Source organism: Anarrhichthys ocellatus, unplaced genomic scaffold (genome assembly GCF_004355925.1).
Source record: "Anarrhichthys ocellatus isolate YVR2014 unplaced genomic scaffold, GSC_Weel_1.0 scaffold28, whole genome shotgun sequence".
Lineage (NCBI taxonomy): Eukaryota > Metazoa > Chordata > Actinopteri > Perciformes > Anarhichadidae > Anarrhichthys > Anarrhichthys ocellatus.
The window spans coordinates 1,570,573-1,584,190 of record NW_022280058.1 but is presented as its reverse complement, the minus strand read 5'-3'; the positions used below and the strand labels follow the sequence as shown (position 1 = coordinate 1,584,190).

The 13,618-nt window shown below is 38.8% G+C and overlaps 2 protein-coding genes across 3 annotated transcripts; one reads left to right on the top strand and one right to left on the bottom strand.

Annotated features, from left to right (window-relative positions):
• The first annotated feature begins 722 nt into the window (after nucleotides 1-722).
• gpank1 (G patch domain and ankyrin repeats 1) lies at nucleotides 723-4,985 on the top strand. Its single transcript, XM_031863255.1, has 4 exons — nucleotides 723-2,146; nucleotides 2,232-2,373; nucleotides 2,472-2,572; nucleotides 3,793-4,985. Exons 1-4 carry the CDS (start codon nucleotides 1,694-1,696, stop codon nucleotides 4,216-4,218), a joined length of 1,122 nt encoding a protein of 373 aa, XP_031719115.1. The 5' UTR covers nucleotides 723-1,693; the 3' UTR covers nucleotides 4,219-4,985.
• A 504-nt stretch (nucleotides 4,986-5,489) lies between these two features.
• Nucleotides 5,490-12,802, bottom strand: LOC116392076 (cytochrome P450 3A30). 2 transcript variants are annotated; one of them, XM_031863223.1, is made up of 14 exons: nucleotides 12,671-12,802; nucleotides 12,427-12,520; nucleotides 12,291-12,343; nucleotides 11,292-11,391; nucleotides 10,159-10,272; nucleotides 9,964-10,052; nucleotides 8,907-9,049; nucleotides 8,681-8,808; nucleotides 8,174-8,249; nucleotides 7,888-8,048; nucleotides 7,705-7,772; nucleotides 6,976-7,134; nucleotides 6,468-6,630; nucleotides 5,490-6,339 (listed from the first exon to the last, which is right to left on the bottom strand). In XM_031863223.1, the coding sequence occupies exons 1-14, from the start codon at nucleotides 12,739-12,741 to the stop codon at nucleotides 6,232-6,234; spliced, it is 1,527 nt and encodes a 508-aa protein (XP_031719083.1). In that variant the 5' UTR covers nucleotides 12,742-12,802; the 3' UTR covers nucleotides 5,490-6,231. The 2 variants fall into 2 exon arrangements, with proteins under 2 accessions (XP_031719083.1, XP_031719084.1); XM_031863224.1 differs by lacking the exons at nucleotides 11,292-11,391; nucleotides 12,291-12,343; nucleotides 12,427-12,520; nucleotides 12,671-12,802 and adding an exon at nucleotides 11,191-11,282.
• Nucleotides 12,803-13,618: the final 816 nt, after the last annotated feature.

Genomic DNA, 13,618 nt, shown 5'->3' with positions numbered 1-13,618 from the left:
AAAATAAAAAAATTGAATTGTCTAATCAACCAAAAATTTCGCGGCCCCCCTATTGAAGACCTCTGCATTACACTACTACTTCATTAAAGTACTAGTTTATAAAATAATTCAATTACTATTTTTGTGTGAAACAACCAAACTGCAAATAATACAACGTGTAAGATATACAGTAAATGATACTAAAACGACATGAAATGGGTACAAATTTAAATCAAGAATCATGCTGGAATTTAAAAAAGGGAAAAAAAGACACTATTGTATAAGATTATATGTGAGAATCAAGTTAAAGGTCAAATTGGACCTGTGTATGTATCTAGTCTGTTCTGACTTGTATCAGTGAAACATCTGAAATAGGACTGGATGATATAATATGGATAATATAATCTGTAATATGTATTAACAATGTGTCTTAGACACATTAGTATGAGACACAGGGTCCTGGTAGTGTGTATGCTGGCTCACTGTCACTGCGTCATGACTTACTGGGATACCTGATTAACAGTAACAGGTGGTGGAAGAAGTAACTATAAACTTCTACTTCTTTACTACATTTCAGAGGTTAATATTGTACTCCACTATATTTATTTGACAGCTGTAGTTACCAGTTACTTTGACATTTTAAATAGAAAACATAAGATAATCATGTTAAATATGATGTATTAATATGGATTAAACTACCAAACAGTATATAAAGAAGCTACAATTAGTTCCACCGTGACCAGATGGGACACTAAAATGTAGCGTACATGAAATATATTAGTAATAATAACCCAATAATATAATACAAATTTAACATTGGCAGGTGGTGTAGTACAACTTGTCATACTTAAAGTACATTTATCAGATAATACTTAGTCTTTCACTTAAGTAAGACTTGGAAAGCAAAGCTCGGTCTTTGTCTAATGTGGTACTCTGCAGTCTATGGTAGTACTCTACACAGTGTTATTCCTACTTTTTAAGAATTTAAGAATACTTATTCTACCACGAGCACTGCTCATAACATAGTTATATTTTAACCTTAGGGGTATTCTTTATAACAAGTACTGCACTTTTACTCCTGTCCGGTAGGTGGCAGTACTCATTGTTAGTCATGTGGCTAACGTTACATACGATGCTCTGTTTACAAAGAGAAGAAGAAAGAGGGATAACAGGCTAGGTTAACGTTAGCTTGAAGAGAAGTAGATTCGTAATAGTATAGAAATTAGTCAGTTCTATACTACTGACGTGAACTGGATAACGTTTTTAAAGCGACGTAATGTTGGGTAATGTTACTGAATAAAGAGCCCTCGCGCATCTTGAATTAGCATGTTTGTATGTGTCTTAAAGCGAATGCTAATGCTAGGCTTAAGCTCGCTAACCATGTTAGCTCACACGTATGCTAACTAACGTTAACTTATTTTTTTACGGCTACAAAGGTAGCTAGATGTTAACCGTTGTATTATTCTGAGAGATCCATTGACTCACTGCAAACTGTATTTTGGTCAATTTAATGTGTGGAACAATGTTTAAAATAAGCAAACTAGCTACTAGCTTACTAACGTTACATAGTTTACTGTAATAACGTTACTGTCAGTCCGACAGTTTGCTACCATAGCTAGAGCATTGTAGCTAGAGACTATTATTCTGACTGACTTTCATTGAAGTAATAGTGAACTGGTAAAGCTTCCAACTTGCTCAAGCTACACCACTCTTCATGGCTGCTTTAGGCTTTACTCCTGCCAGCGGGCAGGATATTTTCAGCTTCGAAACAACCGAACTATCGAGCTCTAACACGAGCAGTGCACTTAATGGGGAAGAAGTCAGGCAGTTCTATGAGAATTTAATGAAAGATGGTAAAGGGCAAGATGTATCAAGGAGAAGTGCAATCAGCAGGAAAGATTGTGGCAGAGAGCATCAGCCTAAACAGAGGATCAGAGAGTCCAGTAGAAGAGCGAGGAGGCGAGTCAGTGCTGCAGAGATGCAGCAGGGTCAAACAGAACATGTCGGTCAAAGTGGGATTAGTGGTGAAACGGTCCCAAGAAGACAGGCAAGCATCTCAGAAAGCACCATGGAGCTCCTGGGGCTCAGGTTGCTGCGTTGTGCCCACGAAGGGGACATCTCTGCCCTCAAAGACCTTCTCTCAAAAGGGGTTGACATCAACGTCCAGGTACAATACTTACAGCTCAATGTGTTTTCATTTTTTGAAATATTTTATTTGTCTCAAGTCCTGATTGTTTCTCTTCCTCTTCCAGGATACTTACTTCTGGACGGCGGTGATGTGTGCAAGCTGGTCCGGCCAGAGAGCTGCAGTGAGGCTGCTGCTGCGACGCGGAGCAGCCTGGGTCGGAGTGGTGGATACACGGGGCAGGGATGCCAAAGACCTGGCGCTGGAAGGTATGCAAATCTTTTTTTGAAAACTCAAAATGTCTTTTTGTTTGTTTGTTTGTACGTGGAAGTTAAACTCGTTCATATCTTTTTCTTTTTACCCCCAGCGGGACACAATGAGGTTTTGGAGGAGTTGGAGAGCTTTGGGAGAAGTACACAGAGAGACACACACTCTGATTACAGGTTAGCATACTCTCAGTTGTATACGGTTCAAACCACATTGACCAAATTCCACTTTGTGTGTTAAAACTTGCCAAACCCCGTCTCATCTATTCATTTGAAACCAGCAGGGTAGCCATCACAGTCCACCACAGCAATACACTAAATATTAAACCAACATATAAGAGCCAGATTTCTGCTGAAACATCGATATTTGAGTTAGAAAGAAATGGGTAAAATACATCGGCGGATATAACAGTTTTGATAATGTTCAGCTAAATTAGGTTATTCAAGAAATGTGACCAAGATTTTACAGTTGAAAAATACTGTCTACTTATCAGCTCACACAAAAGTTGAAGACCTGACCTAGCTTTTGAATATTTGACTGGAAGCGTGAGTAACAAGGAAACTGGTTTCACAAAACAGTTCATTTGATAGAATGAATCACCGGTGAAAGAACATTGAAGACACAGGTATTGCAGTTATTTCACCTCTGCTCAGGTTGACTCAGGTGGGCGGAGCTATGAGGAGAACAACAACATGGCCACAGGACTTCATGTAGCAATAAGAATGATAGAGGTGTAATTAGTCACACCCGGCGATGCCAGTCACAAGCTGTTTCCCAAAAGCATACTGCATACAAATTCTACACAGTATACACTACATACTAATCTTCATAGTATACTGTTTTAATAGTCTTTTTTTTGCTGTTTCACCGAGATAAATAGTGGTTTCACCACTACCCAATATTTGTTTAAAACTTTCCAGCTGTGAGCAGCTCTTCCATGTCCTTTGTGCATTGCATTGTGGGAGATATGTTCATCAACAGCTCACTGGAACATCTGCCGTATTTTGTACGCATACCGTTCACTTTGAGTATATAAAAAATTGATTCGAAAGCTAAATTAGACAAATTTAGTAGATATCTTCAAAAGTTACAACCGTTTTTGTACAAATTTCCCTTTTCTTGTTACTGTCCTTCTATCACAGCAGGAACTACTGTCCAGCAAATAACAAAGAGGGAATTTCAGACTAAAGACTCAAACTGCTGAAGCGTCATAGTAGCTTAACTTCAGTATAACTGTTTACACAGAACAACATCACTGACATCATCTTGCAGTAAACAAATACTGTGTTAACTTCTGCACATGTGGGCACTTCACGATTGTTTTCAGACAGACTTTAAAACTGAATCTGTTCCTTTAATATTTCTCCTCTCGCTGACGTCGTCTCTTCTTCTGGTTGTCCCCAGTGCCCCCCCCGGCTCAGTGGTGTGCTGTGTGTCGTAACGAGTACAGCAGCAGCCTGTCATCACATGTGTCCTCCACTCTCCATCAGTTCAGTCTGCGGCGGGCTCCGCCCACCCCCTACTACTGCCTCCCCCCGTCCAGCAACAGCTACAAGATGATGGTTCGTTGTGGCTGGAAACCGGGTTCAGGGCTGGGGCCAGAGGGAGAGGGGCCTCAACAGCCAGTGCCAACTGTGCTGAAGAGAGACCAGACAGGCCTGGGCTTTGGACACGTGAAGAGAGCCAAAGTGACTCACTTCCAACCCAGGGATCGTGACGCAGTGAAAGCACCATCTAAGAGGAGAGAGGAGAGAGGAGGGAAAGGACAGAGGAAAGAAGAAAGTAGGAGAAAGGAGCAAATAGATAAGAGCTGGGAAAGAGATTTCCGTGCCTCGTTTTATCTTTGACACCTGCTCACAGGGACTTCTCCTCAAGCCTCTCTCTCAACACTTCTCTGAAACATTAAACGGATCTATTATGAAGACAATTTGTACCTGCTTTTTGTTTACTTTTCACTTTGCAGGTTTTTGTAAAGCTGCTGGGATAAATTTGAATACCATGACGATCTCAAAGCTGATACTGGGTCCATATGTGCAATGACCAAATGTGCCATCGGTGTGATTAAATCTCTGTGTGACCAAATATGGTTTGCTGTTGTTGATCCGCTAAGACTGTTTCAAAAAGTAAAGTGAATGGATTTTATTTTGCATTTATTAAAAAAATAATACACATACTGTGAATCATGGTTCATGATCTATGAAAAGAAACATTTTTTGTCAAAGAGCCATGTTGATATGTTTTATAATACAATAGAAAACATTACTGAGGCATAGCAACCCTTTATGAGTGCTAATGGAAGGAAAAATATATTTAAGTTGTCTTGTAGTTTCTCCTGAGTGACTGCAGTAATGCTGTGAAAGTTTCTTTGAGTCACATGCTTGTGCATATCTGCCATATGAGTCTATCACTGCTGTGTTATCGCTTCCTCACATTGGGCCTAGTGAAACATGCCTTACCTATTCTTGACAGGTGGCCATTTAAAGACTCTTGGACAACTCCCCCAATGAGCTTTGTCTACCAACGTCGGTATCAACTTTCAATCACAAGTTCAATCTTTTTTTATATGTTTTGTACTCCAATCCAAGGGTCCGGTAATAAATACTGTTGAACAATGTTTTCGTTGTTCCACGGAGGTGTTGATATCATAGAGAAAACATTATGTAATGCAGTCAATTGTATTCAAGGGGCTTTACAGTGTGTACAAGATTCATCACCCATTGTCATTTTCAACCCTCGCTGCAGAGAAGAACAAACCTCCCCCCCAGGAAAAACTACCCTTTAATGAGGAAAGGATGAAAGAAACAAAGTTCAACTTCATACAACTGAGTCATCACATAGACGACTGAAGTCGTGGTAAACTGATCATTTATCTAAGTATTATAGATGCCATGGCATCGCATGATTAGGCAAGGCAAGTTTATTTGTATAGCACATTTCAACATCAAGGCAATTCAAAGTGCGTCACATAAAACCATTAAAAACATCAAAACATAAGGCAAAAGAAAAGGAGATTGAAAAACAATTAAGAACATTGATTGAAACATTAAAAACAGTCATTAAAACACTAAAAAGCAGTATAAGACATAAAATACAGTAGTAGTAAAATGCAGAAATTGATTAATATTCTTGAATCTGGTTCAATTAAAGGCAGCAGCAAACAAAAGTCTTCAATCTTGATTTAAAGGAGCTGAGAGTCTTTCTGGTCATTAAGCATAGGTGTGCTCTGGATTCTGTTCTGTTACTCTTTAACTCGTGTTTTTACCCTCTCTGTGTCAAGTGGCTCAGTAATGAGCAGTATCACTCAACAGCTCGACTAGCCTCGGGGTTGGTTGGCTGGTCTCTACTTGTTTCCATGCACTCATGGGGTGTCCTTTATGGTATTTATTAAACAATGTCACAGTTTACTGATTATGCTCCATATAACTATGATACAATCACTTTGATAATTTAGATATAACACAAAACATTCATTCATGTCCTCGTGTCGTCTTGACATCTGCAATTTCCCGCAATTTTGACAGTTTATAAAAATCTTTTTCATCTAATCTCATCATCATTTCTTATAATCTTCAACAAATTTGGAAGGCAACATATTTGCATCATTACCCAATACATTATTCATTGGTGTTTAGATATTCAAAACCGTCCGATGCACATACTGTATAAATCCCCGTCGTGTTCTTGTTCAAAACTCAACATGATTGACTATCACTGTGTCTGTTTGGATTCAGGTCAGATTACAAACTTCTGCTACAGATTGAAAAGTTATAGTAATAAACTTTAACTAGCATTTTCAGTTACTCAAATTATACATTTTGAGGATAATTCAGCCTTGAGAAACATCTCTCTCCGGGTACATCCTAGTTGGACTTGTCCTCATTTCCTGAGGTGATTGAACGTGTCCCCACCTTTAGTTTGATTGGATTTAGGGGTCCAACAAGGCTTTTAGGATCCATCGTCAAAGGGATCTGTGGAATGGACAAATTCACTAAATCAAAACTTGTGATCTCTCTTATGACAAATCTAGCTTGTCAAGTGTCTTGTGTAAAAACAACCATGGAGATGTCTACCTAAGAGTGTATTTAAATATAATCACCTCTGTCTCTCCGCAGACGGAGAAGCTGTAGTTCTGCAAAACTTCCACCAAGGCCAGTTTAACCAACACCAGAGCAAATCGCATCCCCAAACAGTTCCTTGGCCCGTACCCAAATGGCAGGTAAGTGTACGGGTTGATGCTCTGCTTGTTCTGCGTACTAAACCTGAAAAACACCAATGAAAATAAGATGTAATTTTATTTATTTATTTTATTTATACACATTTTATTTCATGGACTCTACAAAAGATTAACAAAATTATGAAATTACTTAATTTTAGTAATGCATGCACCACTTTTTTTAATAAGAAATCATTCCCATATGTATTGTAGCTCATTGACACGAGTGATTCAGTCATTATGAAACGTTCAAAGCTGTTTGGGTGACCAAAAAAGATATAATTTGTACTCGTAAATTTGTGCGTTATTAGATCTTAATCCTTGAGTAAAGTTTGACAGTACACACATATCCACACATTGACAGAGCACACATATACACTGTGGTAGTAACCTGTCAGGTTTGAACTCCTCTGGCTCTGGCCACAGCTCAGGGTCGCGGTGAAGAGCGTAGACTGGAATCATAACCATCATGTCCTTTGGGATTGTGATTCCACTGATCTTGACCGTTTCTTTTGCAACTCGGTCGATACGTCCAGCTGGAGGGTAGAGCCTATCGACAAAACAATACTGCATGTCTTTATCAGAGTAAATATTCAATACTTCAACTTGTACCCAATTGTGTATTCTTGAAACACTGTTTTCGTTGCCCTAGTATTTGTGAATGTTGCAATAGTTTCAATGACTGGGTAATTCTTGAGCCCTTGTTGTTGTTTTTTGCAACTCTGACTGGCATGATTCTAGGCATGGCATTGTTCTGGTCCAGACTACAATACCTTGACAAATATTAGATGGATTGTCATGGAATTTGGTGAAGACATTAATGTCGCCCTGAGGATGAATTCTAATCATTTTGGTGATCCCATGACTTTTCTTTTAAAGCTATTATCAGGTCAAATTTTTTGTTTTGTTCAGTACTTTGGTTTTTGATCAAACATCTGCTAAACTCATGGCATTCCCATCAACCTCAGCTATTGTTAAACGTTAGTGATAATTAGCAAATATATAATTAGCATGCTAACACGCTAAAATATGTGGTGAACATTGCCTGCTAAACATTAGTATGTGCATGTCTTCATTGTTAGCATGTTAGCACCAACTAGCACAATAAACTGCTCATTACCTCAGACTCTCATTGACAACACTGTCTAGGTACTCCATCTGCATCAGATCTTCATATTGGACTGCACCCTATAGAGTTACAAATCACGGTTTGATTAAACACAGATCAGATTTTAAATACTGTAGTTTCATCAACGAAATGAAATGCAGAGAATGACTTCCGTACCATAAACTTCTGGTTTACCTTATTAGGGAAAGTAGAGTCTATCTCCTCTTGCAGGCGTTTCATGACTTCCGGATTTCTTGCCAAATTATAGGCCAAGAAAACGAGAGTGGTGGCACTCGTCTCGTAACCAGTAAACACAAACATTGTGGCTTGGGATAAGATCTCATGGTCAGTAAGACCTGTCAGGACAGGCGAGATGTATGAACAGTGAGGGAAATGAAAGGAAGCGTCAAAACCTTTGGTGTGAACACATGTGGGTGTACATTTGTGCTTCTGTACGTGTGTGACGCCACTGAGTAATTACCCTTATTCTGCTTTTCTTTACTGGGAGCATTAGCAGTCTGAGAGTTGATCATATGTTGAAGGATATCTCCCAAATTCTGGAAAAGGGTCAGATAATTAGTATGCATGTTGTCATCATGTGTATTTGTGAGTACGGATGTGCAGTGTGACAACATACTGTGCACCGTGAGTCGACAGAGATTTGGCTCCATGTTGCAAATGTATGAGCATTGGACTTTTGGGAATATTTGGATTCACAGGATTTTTGTGTTTGTTACACTGGAATTGTAAACCGAAATCATGCCCATCTTGTTATTCTTATGTTATTTATTATGGTTAAAAGCTCCACAACCGCTATAATATGGATCTTGAGGTGAGACTGTTTTGTCATCTGTTACTGAACTTCTGGAAAAAGTTTAATTATTGTGATATTCAATAGAACTCTATCGTGACATGAGATTAGACATACTGCAATAGAAGATTTGATCCATATTGCCCACCCTTAGTCACCCTTGTATGTTGTGCAGACCTTGTCTGAGCTCCCATTGCGCTCGGCTCTGATCTTCTCCAGAAGCGTTTTAAAGAAAGCAGTAGAGGTCTTGGAGAACAAGGACACACCCAGCAGGTCCAAGAGAGGAAGAAGTACAGGGAAAAACCCTGAGAAGAAAGCAGGTGTTAACAATTGTGATTTTAGTCACTAAACAAAGCTGTTTTACATCAATATAAAGAAAAGTCATGGAAAAGCAGTGATGTACCTTGGAGAAGGATGACAGATATGGGGAGTCTGAACAACTTGGAAGCATGGATGATGAGGGGACTTGAGGGGTTGTTGATTGAGTCCACATCCACACTGAATGCACAGCTCGTCATCACATCCATACTGTAAGCTCCAAAGAAGCTGGAAAACAAACATTACATGAACCATCGATCAGTTTCAACCAGATGCTATCATGTTTGCGTAGTTACAGACAATGCAGTGACGTCATGTTTACAAAAATAATTTCTTAATCAAAGTAGAGGAAATGGTAGCGCACAAAGGATTATGTACTTTTGTTAATGAAGATACTACACGCTGTCTAGTGCTTCAAATAGTATTGTTCATACTATATCAGATTTAGAGCATATTTGCCTCGATAGTGGGGACTAGATGATTAGGGTCTGGCTCAGAATAGTTGACCATTAATCACACGTTATTACTTTAAAACAGAACTTTTAATCTTAACATCCATTTCCAGACTCTACACGTTTCATATTATAGGGCAATGAAGGTTTGTCTAATCTTAATGCTAGTCTGCCACTAATAGAAAGCTGAAATAACAACACACACTGGAATATACAAAAATATGATGAAAGGCATTAAAATAATGAACTTCTCAGTTTTGTCAACTGTGATCTAACTTCGCTTCGGATAGGGAAGTTTTGAAACGACAGTTGGCACGATAGATCTTCAGTCAAATATTTCAAATTAGATGACAAATGCTTCTTTGTGTTTTAATTTGTTAACGGAATAGTTCAACATTTTTGGAAACCAACATATTTGCTTTCTGGCAGAGAAGATTGATACCACTCATTTATGTCTGTATTGTAAATATGAAGCTACAGTTAGCTTAGCTTAGCACAAAGACTGAAAACAAAGGGATACAGCTAGCCTGGCTCCATCCAAAGGTAACGAAATCCGCCTCCCAATGCCTCTGAAAGTAATTTACACATGGTTTTCATGTGGCCATGATGGGTAGTGTTCTGTCATTAAAAAGCTGCAGGTTGCAAAAAAAACAATGATCAGTTATTAACCATTCATATGGTATTACTCACTCTTTTACAGTAATAACTTCATTATTGTGCGCCTTGGACTGCAGGCTGGCTGTCAGTTTGCTGGAATGATGTTTCATGATGCTAAACATCTTAGACAAAGGAAATGCAAAATTTGCAGAAGTACATAAAAGGTGAAGATTTAACCAAGAATTTATCCAAATATGAGTTGAAGTTAAGAAAATTGTCAACTTTTACCTCTTTTATACGGCGAGAGGTGAAGAAGGATGTGAGGATGTTACGAATCCGTCTCCATTGATCATCCTCGGCTGTAGACACTGAGTCATATAGTTCCCCATTCAGACGTAAATTCTAAAGGGGCAAAGTACACATGTTTTTGTGGGTTATTAATTGTACTTATTTGTGGAAAAGCTGTTCATAGTAGTACCCTTGACAAAACTCAGTATTGTCTGTGTAGCCACAGCCTCATATATCATTCATTCCTCTGTGCCATAGTGCTTAATTGTTGTGCAAAGACTGTTCAAAATGCTTGAATGAGCCACACTATTGCACTAAGTGATGTTCCTTTATTTCTTGCTGCTTTGGGAAATCAACCCTTTTTACACCTCCCCGCCGGCAGCATTATGTTTGCGGGTTGTCCTACCATCCAGACGTCCATTTCCCGATTTCCAGTATTGTCCTGAATGCAATACCTTAGGAATGCCTGGAAGGGATTTTTTCAAATTTTGGCACAAACGTCCACCTGAACTGGAGTTTGAACTGATTTATTTATTGGTTTATTTGGTAGGGACAGTGCACATTAATAAAACATCACCAAGCCAAGCATTAGCCAAGAGGTTATTTTTCATCTGTAGTCCCTGATCAAATTTTGGTGGACATTTCTTTTTTTTAAAATAACAAACGTTTTTAACTCGAGAATTAATTTTCTATTTCTGACAATTTCACACAAATGTCTAATAGGATAAGATGATTAAGTGATGAAATTTTGGACAGACATGGATTGGTTGACGGAGGCGGTAATGCTAGTTATGAAGACTTTTAAGGATTTACATTTTCAATAGGAATGAATTGGCAGTTATTGGCACTGAAGGCCACAGACCGGGTACGGGAGTCGGACAGTATTGAGAGAATGATACTATTCTTATTAAGTAAGAAATAATTGAAAAACTGATGGCACTCTGCTGGACTGTTGGCAGGCAAATCCAAGAGTGACATTTATTATTTACTGCCAGTCGCCATTTATTTCAGAACTTCTAATCGAGGACTTACCAATACTTGTCTTCCCATTTTAAAAACCCATCCTCACAACTTGTACTACTTTGAAGAGTCTTCTTTTACTATTCATTGTTAATCCTGTGAGTTCTTCTCACTCTCCGGTTGGTAAAGTAAGTGAAGCACTCCTTCACCAGGATGGTTTTCAGCATGTCAGGCTCCATCACAACCAGCATGGGCCTCCTGAACTCATACAGTCTGGACAAGTACACAAACACATATTTACATATTGGAATTCAGTGTAAAACTCTTGTCATTGCAGCAGGAGATAGCATTTGCTGCCATTAATAACAGTGCTTACGTAAGCAACCAAGTGAGAGGTTCAACACTCAAAAGCTGTCAAAAAAACTACATGATAATTGGGAGCTCGTGGCTCAGTTCTTATATCTAGGCCGCGGTCGAAAAGTCCAAAAAATGACCTCCTAACGTCTATTCCTAACCACTTTTCCTTGACCTCTATGGAAAAGAGGGGGTCAAGGAAAGATGTGAAGGAGAATTCATGAGGAGTTAGGAAAAGACAACGTGGTGTTTGGAGAATCCGACTACACTTTCACTAAGCTACGTAATTATGATGCGACGGCGAATGTCACTGACGTAGGTCTGTAATGGCGAAACTATAACGAAAGACTACAAAAAGCGCAACTAAAACATGATCCCATGAAATCTGTTAGTCAATTGCATGCAGGCTTTATAAAGAAAGGCTGCCTCACTCGTGGTATGCAGGAAACAAACCGGAGCTCCTTCCTTCCTTCTGCTGTCACACTTAATGATCAACACTGCTTCAGTAGAAACAGACAATTCACTCGTTCAACATCAATGAAACTGTTCAATATCAATATTTCCTTTGTGCAACAATGTAGATTCAACGGTTTGGTTATATTTTGCTTTTTAACAGTTTAATAATCTATCATTAGCCTAGCTTGTTTTTTTTTCACTGATGCTTCTTGTTATTGACAATTTGTTAATTGACATTTTGCTATGCGGTTCATTTTATTTCATATTCTTTTTTTTAAACGTATTTGTCACATGTTCGAAGTAAATAAATACATATGAAATAATAAGTAAGCTCTACCCTGTTAAAAGCTTTATAGACTCACCCCCATACTCTCCCATACTTCTTAGCACTTAGGTTGTCATCCTCGTAGTAAACCTTGTAACAGAGAATACATATTCATCATCACTAATCATTCACTCATTTAAATGTAACAAAAGGATTTATAAAGATTTACATACTGGGTGGTTCCTGCCAATTGTGCCCCAGTAAATGTACGGCTTGGGACCTGGGATCCCCAACTTCTCAAATATTCCATGAGTCCAGTTGCCATATCTGTGAAGAACAGCAAAGCAGTAAATCATGTTTTTAAAGTAACATAGTGTCAGTCAAACACTTCACATTCAAGCCTAAACTTGGGTGATTTGGTGCAGTAATATCACCTTAAGTACAAATTATTATTATATTTTTTGAAATCAACCTTACATGACAAAAAGGCAGATAAATGTGATCAGTAGAATCCATGTTTCAACTGAGAAGAAAGGAAGATAGTCCATTGCTCTCTCTTGCTCGGCCAAGTTGGAGTGACCTCAGTTTTGCACTGAGCTCTGACTGAATGTCCAGGAGGTGTGGCTTCTTTTCACTGTGTGGCAAAGAACTTGAGCCACTTCCACTCTTGTGCAGCAGCAACAACACATACTGCTTGAGTTTCTGACGTCAACATGTGCCTGGACGTGCCTGGACATGTCTTTGTGTGAGCACACATTGTGAATAGATATGTTTAAATAAAAAATATGACAATAACACACCTGAGTACATGTATCTACATTCATTTAGGATGTAATCCTCCTATCTTTCTTAACACAAGCTATATAATAATTTAGGTCCCAAAATTGCAGAGTCACAGATAATTATGAATGCTGCTTGGTCTCTTTCTGTCAATGATTCACATGACACTGCCGACTTCCTATTGGTTCAACTCTCACACACCTTACTCACACGCAAGGGAAGTGCTGCAGATAAAAACTGATGGTCAGTGATTTGAGGTGTTAGTGGAGCTTGTGCGACCATTGAAAGAAGAGAAAACCTGCAGAGATGGGCTTCTCCCTCTTTTTCTCCGCTGAGACCTGGACCCTTCTGGTGGCTCTCATCACATTGATCTTTGTGTAAGTGTTTAAGAATACTTGTAACAGGTATTTGTACCGTGTTTATTTGTGTTTGTCTGTGTGATAAAAATCTCTTCTCTTCTTTCTGTTTTTTTGTTTTGTTTTGTTTTACAGGTATTCCTGCTGGACATTTGGAACATTTAAGAAATTGGGCGTTCCTGGTCCCAAACCAGTCCCTTTTTTTGGCACCATGCTGGCATATAGAAAGGTTGGTAAACTTGTTTTTTTTCAGAAGTTGTACATAATAGATCTACAGGCTTAGCAAGGT